At 47.2% G+C, this 16,998-nt stretch overlaps 1 protein-coding gene across 6 annotated transcripts in view; it reads left to right on the top strand.

Moving 5' to 3' along the window:
• The first annotated feature begins 11,594 nt into the window (after positions 1-11,594).
• Positions 11,595-16,998, top strand: part of LOC109557664 (solute carrier family 23 member 1-like) — a 263,748-nt gene continuing 258,344 nt past the window's right edge. For 2 of the 6 annotated variants that reach the window (XM_070788189.1, XM_070788186.1), the window contains exons 1-3: positions 11,595-11,882; positions 12,889-13,002; positions 13,934-14,064. In XM_070788189.1, coding sequence (XP_070644290.1) covers positions 14,023-14,064 — 42 coding nt within the window. In that variant the 5' untranslated portion in view covers positions 11,595-11,882; positions 12,889-13,002; positions 13,934-14,022. Of the gene's footprint in view, positions 11,891-12,888; positions 13,003-13,933; positions 14,065-16,998 lie in introns of all 6 variants that reach the window. The other 4 variants (XM_070788187.1, XM_070788197.1, XM_070788188.1 and 1 more) reach the window with 4 other exon arrangements.

Below are 16,998 nucleotides of genomic sequence, written 5' to 3'. Positions count from 1 at the left end.
TCACACTTTCAACGGAGAGTTCACAAGTCTATGGGTCAAACCACCCTTGAAAGGGCAGAAAGTCCTAGAAATACAGCAAAAAGGAAACCGATAAGCCCCAAATTCTGAAGAGATCTCTTGAAACTATGCCTCATTTGCTCTAGCTTTCCTAGGAGTTCAGAATCCTCCCCAAGCTCAGTTTCTGCATTGAACCTGGACCCCATCTTTGGGTGGGCACCTGGGACCTCTCCAGTAAAGTGTCCCCCCTTTCCTACCTGATGGCCCATGACCCCTGCCTGGTCCCAGCCAGTGGTACCAGGTCTGATAAATACCCTCTACCCGGGATGAAAGTGAAAGAGGAGAGTGAAAAAGTTGGCTTAAATCTCAACATTCAGAAAACTAAGATCATGGCATCTGGTCCCATCACTTCATGGCAAATAGATGGGGAAACAGTGGAAACAGTGGCTGACTTTATTTTTGGGGACTCCAAAATCACTGCAGACGGTGACTGCAGCCATGAAATTAAAAGATGCTTACTCCTTGGAAGGAAAGTTATGACCAACCTAGATGGCATATTGAAAAGCATATTGAAAAGACACTACTTTGCCAACAAAGGTCCGCCTAGTCAAGACTATGGTTTTTCCAGTGGTCATGTATGGATGTGAGTGTTGGACTATAAAGAAAGCTGAGCGCCGAAGAATTGATGCTTTTGAACTGTGGTGTTGGAGAAGACTCTTGAGAGTCTTTTGGACTGCAAGAAGATCCAACCAGTCCATCCTAAAGGGGATCAGTCCTAGGTGTTCATTGGAAGGACTGATGCTGAAGCTGAAACTCCAGTACTTTGGCCACCTGATGCGGAGAGCTGACTCATTGGAAAAGACTCTGATGCTGGGAGGGACTGGGGGCAGGAGGAGAAGGAGACGACAGAGGATGAGATGGCTGGATGGCATCACCGACTCAATGAACATGAGTTTGAGCCAGCTCCAGGAGTTGGTGATGGACAGGGAGGCCTGTTGTGCTGCAATCCATGGGGTCGCAAAGAGTCAGACACGACTGAGTGACTGAACTGAACTGAACTGGTACTTCTTATTGATCACGTGGCCAGTTCACTTGCCTGCAATAGCACAGAACTTACTTGGGAAAACTTGCTGGGCTCCTCCACCCAGATGCTCCCTATTATGGTGATGGTGCCAAGTGATCATCTCCTTTCTACACCTTCCTTCTGCTTTCCTTCCCTTTCATTTGGAAAAACTGCCCCTTCCCCATTCTAGGTGTCCCGCAGACAGCTGCCAGCTGTAGGACTCCACCACCACCCCAGTGCCATGGGCTGCCTGCAGGGGTGGGCACATAACCCAGGAGGGACCAATCAGATCCCGTCTCCTACAGTCTGACTTCTGAGTGATGGCACAAGGCAGACACAGTGGGTGGGGAAGGTAATACCCAGAAGGACAAAGTCCGTGTTCCTGCTGCTGTGATTCTAGATCCACAGCTGCTATCCTTCCCAGCTCCTGGTTGGTCAATTCTTCATTCTCTGAGCTACCAGAGTTCTTCAAGTAGATGCCCATTTCTTGCTTAAGTTGATCACAGTCCGTTTCTGTTGCTTGCAACTAAGAATGCTAATTCATAGCGTTTGATTTACCCCTACTAGGCATTCTCTGATCTCCCAGCTCCTCCAATGGCCAGGTAGTAGCAGGGTGCATCATGAGTTGCCAACAAATGCTCTGGACGATAGCCCTCTGGCTATGTGGGCCTCGAGGTGACCCATGAAGGCTGCCAAATGGTGCTCAGGCAGGGGAAAAGATCAGATGTGGCACCTCAAGCTGGTGGAGTCTGTAATCCCAGGACTGCTCATGCCAGAAGGGTCTCTGCATGAGAGCCCACCTGACTTTCAGTGGTGTCCTCCAGCCAGCCCCATGCTCCTCTCCCAGCCTTATTGACCTGATGGAGGTAGAGGGGTGGGGATTAGCAGAGCATGCCGTAGGAAGAGCTAGAGTTGTGAAGGCACCAGAGCTGGCTGCAGGGCGATGGGCAGCTTGGAGCAGCCGTATTTTGGCAATGTGTTTTCCAACTTTGGAATCTGCCTGGTTGTATTAGAGTGTGCTTAGTCACTCAGTCGTGTCCAACTCTTTGCAACCCTGTGGTCTGTAGCCCAGCAGGCTCCTCTGTACATGGGGATTCTTTTCCAGGCAAGTACTGGACAGAGTAATACTCTATAATACTCCTTCTCCAGGGGATCTTCCCAACCTAGGGATCAAACCCAGGTCTCCTACATTGCAGGCGGATACTTCATCTTCTAAGCCACCAGGGAAGCCCTGTATCAGAGTAATAGTTTTCAACCCCACTCTCCAAAAGCTGGTTTTGGATTTTGGTTTTACAGACAACAGTCCCCTGGTCAGTATCATCTCTCCAGGTGGTCCAGCCCTGTCTCCCCTGACACCACCTGGATATTCTTCCCAGGGCCCCGCTTGCCCAACAGAAGGATGTGGACATGCAGAGACAGAGATGAGCTAAAGGATTAGCAGAAGCATTTAGTCTACACAAGAACAGAAAGAGAAAAGAGTGTAACTGGTAAATTGCCTGGTAGGTTCCTATTAAGCCACAACAGGTGACTGCTTCTGTCAAGCAGCTTTGGAAGAGAAAAACAAAGAGGGATAGCAACTGAAAAAGAGAAAATAAGACAGATACACATTACTGTACATAAAATGAAAAAAACAGAAAGGACCTACTGTAGAGCAATATTTTGTAATAATCTATAATGGAACAGAATCTGAAAAGAATATACAAAAAAGAAGAGAAAAACAGAATTTTTAATGAGTTCTTAGCTAGATTTCATTTATTTAAATTGTACCTCCATTGTATCATTATAGATGAAAAAATTACATGCTGAAGACTTAATTTTCAGACTGATATTCTATACCAGCAATCAGCAAACTTTTTTTTCTTTATAAAGGGTGAGGCAGTAAATTAGTTTAGGCTTTCTATCTCATCACAACTATTCATCGCTGCCCTTGTAACACCAAAGTTGCAATAGAGAATATATAAATGAATGGGCATGGATGTGTTCCAAGAAAACTCTATTTACATAAATGGGCCATGGTCCAGGTTTGGTCTGTGAATCAGTTTGCCAATCTCTGCATTATAACAGAGATTTAACTGAGTATGGCAATTATTAATATTTAGACCAGGAGGTCATACATTAAAAGCCACAATCCACTTGAAGCATTTTCCCAAGCTGCATGTATCAAAATTTGAAGTAAATAACTGCAAAATCAAACCTAAAAGTCTACACAGAATTCAGCTTCTGTTAAAACAAGTCAGGACTTGATGAACATTTAGAAAATCCCGGCCTCCATGACTAATGTCGGTTTTTTGACCTTTCATATCAAGAGTATAAGATTAATGAATCAGCATGTTGATGTTTGGCAGAAACCAACACAGTTCTGTAAAACGATCATCCCTCAATTAAAATTTAAAAAAAAGATGAGCAAATCAGGTTTTCATTTGAGTAAAGCATCTCAGAGACACGAGACACTGCTTCCTCATTACTCTCTTGGGTTGTTTATGTCACATTTTAAACAATGGATTCTATTGTGTAGAAGCATGTTGAGGTTGGAGAAGGCAATGGCACCCCACTCCAGTACTCTTGCCTGGACAATCCCATGGACAGAGGAGCCTGGTGGGCTGCAGTCCATGGGGTCGCTGGGAGTCGGACATGACTGAGCGACTTCACTTTCACTTCCCTTTCATGCATTGGAGAAGGAAATGACAACCCACTCCAGTGTTCTTGCCTGGAGAATCCCAGGGACGGGGGAGCCTGGTGGGCTGCCGTCTATGGGGTCGCACAGAGTCGGACACGACTGAAGCGACTTAGCAGTATGTTGAGGTTGTTTGCATTGGAATCAATTTCAGGTTATTTTCATTGCTTTTGAAATTTAACAATCATTATTCGTGAAGGGAAAAACCTTGGTTGGTAAATGTTGTATAAGTTATTCCAGAAAAAGAATCAGTCAAGGACTAGAGATAAAAGTGGAAGTTTGGGATTTTTCTTTTCTTCTTTTTTTGGCTTCAAATGACAGAAAAGGCAAAAATCAGATTGATTTAAGCCAAAAAGAGAACTTATTAGCTGAGGTATATGGCTTGATATATGGATTCATGTGTGGACCAGACTAGGGCCTGGTCTCTCTTCTTCATATTGGCCTCCTTCACAGACTCTGCGTGTCATGAGGTGGCTGTTGGCAGCTACATCCTATAGGTTCAGGTTTAGTGACGAAGAGAGAATCCCTCCCTTCCCCAAATCCCAGAAAAATTCCATTGCATCTGTTACTCTGGTTGGCTATCATGCCCATCACACATCCACGGCAGTGGCCAGGAGCTTGCAGCACTCCACCTGGCCTCTCATCTTCATGCCAGAGATGCAAGAGATGCAGATTCGATCCCTGGGTCCGGAAGAACCCCTGGAGTAGGAAATGCCAACCCACTCCAGTATTCTTGCCTGGAAAATTCTATGGACAGAAGAGCTTGGCAGGCTACAGTCCATGGGGCCACAAAGATTCAGACACAACTGAGCAACTGAGTACACAACTGGCCTCTCACCCTCAAGCCGGGCAGCCAGGGGCAGAGTAAACTCTGCCTGAAGCCCATGGACTGGCTGCTGTGGGGCCAGGATGGTTCCGCTCCGAAAATCGGGGAAGACTAAACATTCTCAGTGGTAAAGCCCTTAGTTTAGCTTGACCTTCTGAGAAACTGTTGGCCTCTTTCATTCTTGCTGTCAGGTGTGCCTTGCCCCATGGCTGTCTCCCGGCAGATTCCCTCCGACGACCGCCAACTACCAATTTATCTAACCTCAATCAGTTCAGCTCAAGCCTCCTTGTGCAGCCTATTCCACATACAAAGATGGTGCATTCAGTGGGGGCTATTACGCATTATAGATTGAGAGGCCCGGTGCCTTTCTCCTCCCAAAGTGCCTGGGGCCTGAGGAACTGTCTCAGATCTTGGATTAGAAGTTTATATGTGAAAATGTAATGGAAGAGTTTTTAACTCCTTCATGTGTTTGAGGAATCTTCATAGGTTCCTAGCTGCTGCTGCTACTAAGTCGCTTCAGTCGTGTCCGACTCTGTGCGATCCCATAGACAGCAGCCCACCAGGCTCCCCTGTCCCTGGGATTCTCCAGGCAAGAACACTGGAGTGGGTTGCCATTTCCTTCTCCAATGCATGAAAGTGAAAAGTGAAAGTGAAGTCACTCAGTCATGTCCGACTCTTCTCGACCTCATGGACTGCAGCCTACCAGGCTCCTCTGTCCATGGGATTTTCCAGGCAAGAGTACTGGAGCGGGGTATCATTGCCTTCTCTGATAGGTTCCTAGAGAGACCACATATTCTTAAAACCGGTTTCTTATTCTTATTTCATATTCTTAAAACTGTCATTGCTTGAATTAATTACTAAATTTCCATGGTGTTGGAGAAGACTCTCGAGAGTCCCTTGGACTGCAAGGAGATCAAACCAGGCAATCCTAAAGGAAATCAATTCTGAATATTCATTGGAAAGACTGATGCTGACACTCCAATACTTTGGCCACCTGATGCAAAGAGCTGACTCATTAGAAAAGACCCTGATGCTGGGAGGGATTGGGGGCAGGAGAAGGGGACGACAGAGGATGAGATGGTTGGATGGCATCACCGACTTGATGGACATGAATTTGAACAAGCTCCGGGAGTTGGTGATGGACAGGGAGGCCTGTTGTGCTGCAATCCATGGGGTCGCAAAGAGTCAGACACGACTGAGTGACTGAACTGAACTGAACTGGTACTTCTTATTGATCACGTGGCCAGTTCACTTGCCTGCAATAGCACAGAACTTACTTGGGAAAACTTGCTGGGCTCCTCCACCCAGATGCTCCCTATTATGGTGATGGTGCCAAGTGATCATCTCCTTTCTACACCTTCCTTCTGCTTTCCTTCCCTTTCATTTGGAAAAACTGCCCCTTCCCCATTCTAGGTGTCCCGCAGACAGCTGCCAGCTGTAGGACTCCACCACCACCCCAGTGCCATGGGCTGCCTGCAGGGGTGGGCACATAACCCAGGAGGGACCAATCAGATCCCGTCTCCTACAGTCTGACTTCTGAGTGATGGCACAAGGCAGACACAGTGGGTGGGGAAGGTAATACCCAGAAGGACAAAGTCCGTGTTCCTGCTGCTGTGATTCTAGATCCACAGCTGCTATCCTTCCCAGCTCCTGGTTGGTCAATTCTTCATTCTCTGAGCTACCAGAGTTCTTCAAGTAGATGCCCATTTCTTGCTTAAGTTGATCACAGTCCGTTTCTGTTGCTTGCAACTAAGAATGCTAATTCATAGCGTTTGATTTACCCCTACTAGGCATTCTCTGATCTCCCAGCTCCTCCAATGGCCAGGTAGTAGCAGGGTGCATCATGAGTTGCCAACAAATGCTCTGGAAGATAGCCCTCTGGCTATGTGGGCCTCGAGGTGACCCATGAAGGCTACCAAATGGTGCTCAGGCAGGGGAAAAGATCAGATGTGGCACCTCAAGCTGGTGGAGTCTGTAATCCCAGGACTGCTCATGCCAGAAGGGTCTCTGCATGAGAGCCCACCTGACTTTCAGTGGTGTCCTCCAGCCAGCCCCATGCTCCTCTCCCAGCCTTATTGACCTGATGGAGGTAGAGGGGTGGGGATTAGCAGAGCATGCCGTAGGAAGAGCTAGAGTTGTGAAGGCACCAGAGCTGGCTGCAGGGCAATGGGCAGCTTGGAGCAGCCGTATTTTGGCAATGTGTTTTCCAACTTTGGAATCTGCCTGGTTGTATTAGAGTGTGCTTAGTCACTCAGTCGTGTCCAACTCTTTGCAACCCTGTGGTCTGTAGCCCAGCAGGCTCCTCTGTACATGGGGATTCTTTTCCAGGCAAGTACTGGACAGAGTAATACTCTATAATACTCCTTCTCCAGGGGATCTTCCCAACCTAGGGATCAAACCCAGGTCTCCTACATTGCAGGCGGATACTTCATCTTCTAAGCCACCAGGGAAGCCCTGTATCAGAGTAATAGTTTTCAACCCCACTCTCCAAAAGCTGGTTTTGGATTTTGGTTTTACAGACAACAGTCCCCTGGTCAGTACCATCTCTCCAGGTGGTCCAGCCCTGTCTCCCCTGACACCACCTGGATATTCTTCCCAGGGCCCCGCTTGCCCAATAGAAGGATGTGGACATGCAGAGACAGAGATGAGCTAAAGGATTAGCAGAAGCATTTAGTCTACACAAGAACAGAAAGAGAAAAGAGTGTAACTGGTAAATTGCCTGGTAGGTTCCTATTAAGCCACAACAGGTGACTGCTTCTGTCAAGCAGCTTTGGAAGAGAAAAACAAAGAGGGATAGCAACTGAAAAAGAGAAAATAAGACAGATACACATTACTGTACATAAAATGGAAAAACAGAAAGGACCTACTGTAGAGCAATATTTTGTAATAATCTATAATGGAACAGAATCTGAAAAGAATATACAAAAAAGAAGAGAAAAACAGAATTTTTAATGAGTTCTTAGCTAGATTTCATTTATTTAAATTGTACCTCCATTGTATCATTATAGATGAAAAAATTACATGCTGAAGACTTAATTTTCAGACTGATATTCTATACCAGCAATCAGCAAACTTTTTTTTCTTTATAAAGGGTGAGGCAGTAAATTAGTTTAGGCTTTCTATCTCATCACAACTATTCATCGCTGCCCTTGTAACACCAAAGTTGCAATAGAGAATATATAAATGAATGGGCATGGATGTGTTCCAAGAAAACTCTATTTACATAAATGGGCCATGGTCCAGGTTTGGTCTGTGAATCAGTTTGCCAATCTCTGCATTATAACAGAGATTTAACTGAGTATGGCAATTATTAATATTTAGACCAGGAGGTCATACATTAAAAGCCACAATCCACTTGAAGCATTTTCCCAAGCTGCATGTATCAAAATTTGAAGTAAATAACTGCAAAATCAAACCTAAAAGTCTACACAGAATTCAGCTTCTGTTAAAACAAGTCAGGACTTGATGAACATTTAGAAAATCCCGGCCTCCATGACTAATGTCGGTTTTTTGACCTTTCATATCAAGAGTATAAGATTAATGAATCAGCATGTTGATGTTTGGCAGAAACCAACACAGTTCTGTAAAACGATCATCCCTCAATTAAAATTTAAAAAAAAGATGAGCAAATCAGGTTTTCATTTGAGTAAAGCATCTCAGAGACACGAGACACTGCTTCCTCATTACTCTCTTGGGTTGTTTATGTCACATTTTAAACAATGGATTCTATTGTGTAGAAGCATGTTGAGGTTGGAGAAGGCAATGGCACCCCACTCCAGTACTCTTGCCTGGACAATCCCATGGACAGAGGAGCCTGGTGGGCTGCAGTCCATGGGGTCGCTGGGAGTCGGACATGACTGAGCGACTTCACTTTCACTTCCCTTTCATGCATTGGAGAAGGAAATGACAACCCACTCCAGTGTTCTTGCCTGGAGAATCCCAGGGACGGGGGAGCCTGGTGGGCTGCCGTCTATGGGGTCGCACAGAGTCGGACACGACTGAAGCGACTTAGCAGTATGTTGAGGTTGTTTGCATTGGAATCAATTTCAGGTTATTTTCATTGCTTTTGAAATTTAACAATCATTATTCGTGAAGGGAAAAACCTTGGTTGGTAAATGTTGTATAAGTTATTCCAGAAAAAGAATCAGTCAAGGACTAGAGATAAAAGTGGAAGTTTGGGATTTTTCTTTTCTTCTTTTTTTGGCTTCAAATGACAGAAAAGGCAAAAATCAGATTGATTTAAGCCAAAAAGAGAACTTATTAGCTGAGGTATATGGCTTGATATATGGATTCATGTGTGGACCAGACTAGGGCCTGGTCTCTCTTCTTCATATTGGCCTCCTTCACAGACTCTGCGTGTCATGAGGTGGCTGTTGGCAGCTACATCCTATAGGTTCAGGTTTAGTGACGAAGAGAGAATCCCTCCCTTCCCCAAATCCCAGAAAAATTCCATTGCATCTGTTACTCTGGTTGGCTATCATGCCCATCACACATCCACGGCAGTGGCCAGGAGCTTGCAGCACTCCACCTGGCCTCTCATCTTCATGCCAGAGATGCAAGAGATGCAGATTCGATCCCTGGGTCCGGAAGAACCCCTGGAGTAGGAAATGCCAACCCACTCCAGTATTCTTGCCTGGAAAATTCTATGGACAGAAGAGCTTGGCAGGCTACAGTCCATGGGGCCACAAAGATTCAGACACAACTGAGCAACTGAGTACACAACTGGCCTCTCACCCTCAAGCCGGGCAGCCAGGGGCAGAGTAAACTCTGCCTGAAGCCCATGGACTGGCTGCTGTGGGGCCAGGATGGTTCCGCTCCGAAAATCGGGGAAGACTAAACAGATTCTCAGTGGTAAAGCCCTTAGTTTAGCTTGACCTTCTGAGAAACTGTTGGCCTCTTTCATTCTTGCCGTCAGGTGTGCCTTGCCCCATGGCTGTCTCCCGGCAGATTCCCTCCGACGACCGCCAACTACCAATTTATCTAACCTCAATCAGTTCAGCTCAAGCCTCCTTGTGCAGCCTATTCCACATACAAAGATGGTGCATTCAGTGGGGGCTATTACGCATTATAGATTGAGAGGCCCGGTGCCTTTCTCCTCCCAAAGTGCCTGGGGCCTGAGGAACTGTCTCAGATCTTGGATTAGAAGTTTATATGTGAAAATGTAATGGAAGAGTTTTTAACTCCTTCATGTGTTTGAGGAATCTTCATAGGTTCCTAGCTGCTGCTGCTACTAAGTCGCTTCAGTCGTGTCCGACTCTGTGCGATCCCATAGACAGCAGCCCACCAGGCTCCCCTGTCCCTGGGATTCTCCAGGCAAGAACACTGGAGTGGGTTGCCATTTCCTTCTCCAATGCATGAAAGTGAAAAGTGAAAGTGAAGTCACTCAGTCATGTCCGACTCTTCTCGACTTCATGGACTGCAGCCTACCAGGCTCCTCTGTCCATGGGATTTTCCAGGCAAGAGTACTGGAGCGGGGTATCATTGCCTTCTCTGATAGGTTCCTAGAGAGACCACATATTCTTAAAACCAGTTTCTTATTCTTATTTCATATTCTTAAAACTGTCATTGCTTGAATTAATTACTAAATTTCCATGGTGTTGGAGAAGACTCTCGAGAGTCCCTTGGACTGCAAGGAGATCAAACCAGGCAATCCTAAAGGAAATCAATTCTGAATATTCATTGGAAAGACTGATGCTGACACTCCAATACTTTGGCCACCTGATGCAAAGAGCTGACTCATTAGAAAAGACCCTGATGCTGGGAGGGATTGGGGGCAGGAGAAGGGGACGACAGAGGACGAGATGGTTGGATGGCATCACCGACTTGATGGACATGAATTTGAACAAGCTCTGGGAGTTGGTGATGGACAGGGAGGCCTGGTGTGCTGCAGTCCATGAGGTCGCAAAGAGTCAGACACGACTGAGTGACTGAACAGCAAGATTTCTGTAACTTGTAACACAGGGTAGTAAATAATCATATGTGACTGTATTGAATGTGTAGTGGAGAATCTCAGACTAGTGTGTGTATAGGGTGGCAGCATCATTCTAATCAGGGAGGTAGGGCTGAGCCAACGTCTGGGACAGCTGAAGAAATGGGAGAGTTGGGGTACCACTGAGGCTTTGGGGTGAGAGATGGTAGCAGAAGCTGAAACCACATAACTCAGATGAGATTTGAACCCACTGTTTTTTAATTAAAATCACACACCTAGTCTCAAGAATTACTGAAGTTCAGGTTTTACGTCTCAGCACAGAAAGAACTCAGTGAGAGACAAAGCAATAGGTAATACACAGATTTATTTAGAGAAATACACATTCCCCAGACAGTATCCGGACAGTTTCAAAAGGCAAGAGCAGCTTGAGGGCATGAGGTCATCTCAGAATGTGAGTGCTGTCATGGAAGAAGCACACTGCACAGAGTGTGGGCCATCTCAGGAGGCAAGAGGCCCCGAAACATGAGATGGTTAGTTTTTACCGACTGGGTAATTTCATAGGCTGGGGATTCCCTGGTGGTTCAGTGGTAAAGAATCTGTCTGCCAGTGCAGGAGATGCAGGTTCGATCCCTAGGTTGGGAAGATTCCCCTGGAAAAGGAAATGGCAACCCACTCCAGTATGCTTGCCTGAGAAATCCCATGGACAGAAAAACCTGGTGGGCTATAGTCCATAGGGCTGCAAAAAGTCTGACAGGACTTAGCAAATAAACAACAACAATTTTGTAGGCTAATGAGTGGGAGGTTTATTTCAACTATCTTGGAAAAGCGGTGGGGATTTCTAGGAATTGGGCCAGTGCCCATTTTTTGGCCTTTTATGGTCATCCTCGGAAGAGTCATGGTGCCTGTGGGTGTGTCATCAGCATGTTAATATATTATAATGAGCCCCCAGGGGCTGCTGGGAGTCAGTTCTTCCACCATCTAGTTGGTTCTAGCCAGTCCTCAAGGGCCCTTCCCTCCTGTTTCAAAGCCAGGCCCAGTCAATGACGAGGGGAGGGACAAATCTGTCGAAGTAACTTAGTTTTTTTTTTCCTTTTTTGACTCTCAGGGTGGTGAGATAGTTCCTTGACCAAGGATTGAACTGGAGCCCTTGGGATTGAAAGCACCAAGCCCTAACCACTGGACCACAGGGAATTTCCTGAAAATTACTTCTAAGGTGCAGAAGGTGGAGGAAAAGTAGTGGGGGCTGGCTTGGCTCCTCACAGCACTGAGCGAGAAGGGAACAGCGGCAGAGACCACAGGCCAAAGGGCCAACGCTGGGAAGACACCCAACACAGAGCCATGTGCTGAGGTTGAAGAGGGAGGAAGATGCTGAGCATGCTGTACAGGCAGCCAGGTGAAGGGGTGAGAGGAGCCCATCTCTCTGCTTTGCCTTCCTTGTGTGGCTAACCCAGTGCCATTTTACCTCAGCCTATAGAAGAGCTTAATTGTACATCCAAGAAATTGGCAGTGAGAGGAAAGGGCAGAGTCTGGCGAGGCCAGACCTCCACTGTGGGGAGGGCAGAGTCTGAGAAGACGCCTCTTTCCTCACTGTCCCTGAAGGTGACCCCAACTCTGCCCTTGCCCGCAGGCCTGTGAGGGTGGAGGGGTGCGGGAACAGTACAGTCAACTCCCCACTCCTGGACTCTCCTAGCCAACCCCCCCCCCCCACTTAAGCCAGGGCTTCCTGGGGCAACGAACAGAGCTTGTGCTGTTCATTGTCCTTGTAAATGTTGGCGCCGGCCTCTGTCCTCACCTCCTGCCTCTCCCTGCCCTGGGGACTGCAGAATTAGCCTGCTCTGGGGATCCCAACCCCCCCGGACCCATCCCCTTGAGCTGAGCAGCCTCACTTCCCCTTCTCTGGTGAACTTGGGGCCCCTGGTGCCTTTTGGGGAAGAGTCACACTTCCTTACCGGGTGGTATAGGGAAGTTTCTCTGACCACACTTCCTGGACTGTGTCCCGTGAGCCCTCTTCAGGCCCAGAACACTTGCCTGTCCCTGATGGTCATCTCCTTGAGCCCCATGGGCTGTAGGACAAGATTGTCTGGGTTTGAATCTCAGCTCCTGCATTTGCTACAAATCTTGGGCAAATAGCTTAACGCATCGACACCCATATTTCTTAATCTTAGAAAAATCTGAATTTATAGGATTTTTAATCCTTTTGTAAAATAAGGATATGAATGCTAGTTTGTAGTGAATATTTCGTAAGAAAAACAAAAAAGGTATGGTGCAATGTTCAGTTAGTATTCAGTAAAGGACAACTACTTAATGACCGTTGACTCTTCTGACCTTGATTTTTCTATTATAGCTTAAGTCAGCTCTGTCCCCTCCCATGTCAAACTTCTCGTTGTTGTGCTTTGCAGGGCTTCCTCTTGGATGGACTCCTATCAGTGTCTATGTAGGTCCCACTATGTGTTTCCTGAAACGTGGGTCCCAGTGCTATCCATTCCAGAACATTCCATCATTATGAATAACAGGTATTTGTTTACATTGGCCTTCATGTGCATACACGCTAAGTTGCTTCAGTTGTGTCTGACTCTTTGCAACCCTGTGGACTGTAGCCAGCAGGCTTCTGTGTCCATGGGATTCTCTGGGCAAGAATATTGGAGTCGGTTGCCATGCCCTCCTCCAGGGGATCTTCCCAACCCAGGGATTGAACCCACATCTCTTACATCTCCTGCATTGGCAGGCAGGTTCTTTACCACTAGCATCACCTGGGAACCCCACTGAACTTTATCATAGAATGGGGTTTATTGAGAGTTTTAGAGGAGCATTTTAGTACTCTGTGTGGGATAAGACCGAGACGCTGCCTTCCTGGATTTGTCTCTCCAATAGGTAGCTTACTAGAAGTTTCTACATATTAGGGAGCCAGGCACCCAAGTTGTAGAAGCATTTTTTCTCAGCCTCTCACCTGAGGTCTTTGCTCCACCCATGAGCCTTAGTAGCCTCTCCCAGGTCAGCATTTAGGGCCAGCAGTCCCTGCCTAACGGCTGTGTCAGTGTATCTCAGGGGCCAGGCTGCTTGTGTCACTTTTGCAATGTTTACATTCCAGTTCAACCAGTCACTAGAAACGAGCTTTAGAAAACAGAAAGGCCCCTCTGTCTGGCCCAGAGCCTCACCCCCTCTTCTCTTGCCCCTGGGAACCTGGTTTCCGGAAAGTGCTGTCCTGCCACATCGCAACAGGCTGCCCTGTGATTTGTTTCCTTGGTGCCATGGGGGATCATTAACTTCTCTGCAACTACCCACACTTTTCAAATGATGCAACGCTTACGATCACTGGATGTACCTTGGTCCCCTGAAGTGACCTAAGAGGGCTGGAGGGGGTGTCTGTTAGAGACCAGTAGGTGGGGCTTGGAGGCCCCACCCTCTTGGAGCCTCATCTTTCCCTCTCTCTTATTATTTTGGCAGGCTGTAAGAAAGTAATCTTCCTCTCTAGCAGCGGCTTCGTTTCTTTTCTGTTCTGAGAGGAAGCCAAAAAGAGAAGACCTCAAGCGGCCATGAACTCTGCCATCACCACCTGTGAGCACCCCAACCCCTTGGTGAGTGCTGGTAGAAGAGAGGGGATGATAGAGGTGGGGTGCGTGTTAAGTGTTAGTCTCTCAGTCGTGTCCGACTCTTTGCAGTGTCATGGGCTGTAGCCCGCCAGGCTCCTCTGTCCATGGGATTCTCCAGGCAAGAATACTGGAGCAGGTTGCCATTCCCTTCTCCAGGAGATCTTCCTGACCCAGGGATCAAACCCAGGTCTCCTGCATTGCAGGCAGATTGGTGGGGTAGCCGAAAAGAGGAAAGACCCTGGAGAAAGGTCCCAGTGTGGAGTCCTAATGCAGATTCATGAGGAAGGTGGCTTGTGTTCCAAGTGAGACGTTGAATTTTCACAGCTGTTCTCCTGCTGCCACCATCGCAAGGCAAAGATCCCACCCTCAGTGCTGAACTCCGTGAATGAATTACAAAGGAAGAAGGGAGAGCTGAAAGGCCCTCTGTTTTACTCTGTTGAATCTAAGTGTTTGTTTTCCAGGTTTCTCAGCATTATGATTTCTTTGATCAGAAAGCCTTTCTGAAGCAAAGCAAAGAGAAAGAGGAAAGCAGAGAGAGAGAGAATGAGAGAGGGAGAGAGGCACGGAACTACTGTTTACCAAATGGCTGATATGTCCTAGTATTATGTACTTTATTTTCCTCCTTCAAGCCACTGAGTCATACACCTCTGTTCCCATTTTACATATAAGGAAGCTGAGGCCCAGAGAAGTAAAGGGACAATAACCCATCTGGAGGCCTCTCCAGCTCATCCTTGAGCCCTGCTCCCACCATTCTTTCCTGCCTAGTTTGGCCACCTAAAAACCAGGGCCAGGGGTGGGGGGAGCTGACTGAGTGGGGACCCTCTGCCCACCATAGCCAGACAGAGTCTCTCCCCACCAGGCCCAGCCATGGTATCTGTGCGACAGGTGCCACACATGAGCCTGGGCTGGGCCCTCAGAACTGTCCCCTGGAGCCCGGCTGCCAGACCTTGCCCACTGCTAGTCAGTCTTCTGGTAAAGGGACTGTGGCTGACTCTTCTGGAAAAATTTGACAGGCATCTGAGAGAAATTCCCTCTCCTCTCAGAATTCCTATTGCTAAAAGTAAAAATTTAACTGGGTAAATTTAAAGCTTGCTGCTGCTGCTAAATCACTTCAGTCGTGTCCAACTCTGTGCAACCCCATGGACTTGGCTTTATTTTTAAAATTGTTATTATTTCATTTGGCCACACCTTGCAGCATGCAGGATCTTAGTTCGCCCACCAGGGTTTGGACCCAGGCCCCCTGCAGTGATTCCACACGTTTAAGTGCGGAGTCTTAACTGATTGACTGCCAGGGAAGTCCACATAATTGGCTTTATTTAATGATTCATGAAATGGACAGCATGCCATCATAGAAGGTAGAAGGGAGCTTTGAGGAGCTGTACAAAATGGAGGAGTTTTATAGGCAGAAGGAGGCATGGCAAAGTTATTCTATCAAAGAGTGGATTGTTTCAGGCCAGGTCACTTTCCTGAAAAGCAGGGGTCTACCAGGCAGATCACCTCACTAGTTCTGACCAGATAATTCAAGACGGACTAGTGAAAAGTTACATCCCTGTGAGAAACCAAAACTGCATGCAATTAATTAGGTTAGGCATTAGGTTAGAACTTCCCTGGTGGCTCAGACTGTAAAGCGTCTGCCTACGATGCGGGAGACCCAGTTCAATCCCTGGGTTGGGAAGATCTCCTGGAGAAGGAAATGGCAACTCACTCCAGTATTCTTTCCTGGAAAATCCCATGGACGGAGGAGTCTGGTAGGCTACAGTCCATGGGGTCGAAAAGAGTAGGATATGACTGAGCGACTTCACTTTCTTTCACTTTATTAAGTCTTGGTTGGCTGATATGGGCTTAGCATTAGTTACTCCATTTTGGACCTTTAAAAATTTTTTTAAACACTTCTGTCACGATCTCACGGAGAAGGCAATGGCTCCCCACTCCAGTACTCTTGCCTGGAAAATCCCATGGACAGAGGAGCCTGGTGGGTTGCCGTCTATGGGGTTGCACAGAGTCAGACACGACTGAGGTGACTTGGCGGCGGCGGTCACCATCTCATAGAAGCAAAAAAAAAACCACAACAACAACAACTTGGGAAATAAGTTGAAGACTCTATTTCTGAAAGCTGTGATTTTTTTCCACGTCTTTAGCACACCTGAAGCCAGTAGGTAGGGTCTGGGCACATATCTGTCTTTATTCAGTGAACTGTCTTGTCATTTTCCTCAAAGCCTCGGTCTCAGCACCCAGATTAAAAGGCCACTTTTCTGAGATGTTTTGGTTTTCATGTGCATATTGCTTTGTTAGCAACTTCTAGGGATATAAACATGGGGAAGACAGATTCCCCAGCCATGTTTGGAGAGACCTGGACAATCCCAAAGGCTAGAGTCAGTTGACTGGAAGTGTTAGGAAGCAAACCTAGGGGGCAAGTTGGGGAGCGGGAGGCTGTGTTGGGGGTGGATGGAGTCAGAGGGCCAAGGGATTCATTTCCCCCCAGGAATCCTCCTTCCTACTGCTGTTCCCTCTGTGCCAGCCTCCTCCTGCTCTGCTGCTCTGCTCCAGAGAGATGACACGCTGTCCCTGTACACACAGGAATGCACCTGCCAGCAACTGCCCTCAACCAGGAGAGGAGAGTTTCATTCTCCCATTTACAAGGGGACCTGGGACAAGTCATGTAATCTCACTGAGCCTCCATCTCCTCTCTGGAAACTGGGTTGTGAGAATCAAATGCGAGGATGCACTGGAAGCTCTTTGCAAGCTGTAAAGCACTATAAAATGCCACACCTCAACAGAATGCCTCTTTGAGCAAGTGTTTTGGTGAAATTACAGCCCGTGTTCTGAGCTGATAGACTCTTCCAATCAGAAGAACAGCTTGTGGCCCGTCTTCTCATACCAGTGCTGACTCATGCGGAAGCTTCGTTAAGAGTTTATTCT

The sequence above is a fragment of the Bos indicus genome, chromosome 4, assembly GCF_029378745.1.
Source record: "Bos indicus isolate NIAB-ARS_2022 breed Sahiwal x Tharparkar chromosome 4, NIAB-ARS_B.indTharparkar_mat_pri_1.0, whole genome shotgun sequence".
Classification (NCBI taxonomy): Eukaryota; Metazoa; Chordata; class Mammalia; order Artiodactyla; family Bovidae; genus Bos; species Bos indicus.
The sequence above is the reverse complement of the archived record's forward strand: the minus strand, read 5'-3'. Positions and strand labels throughout refer to the sequence as shown.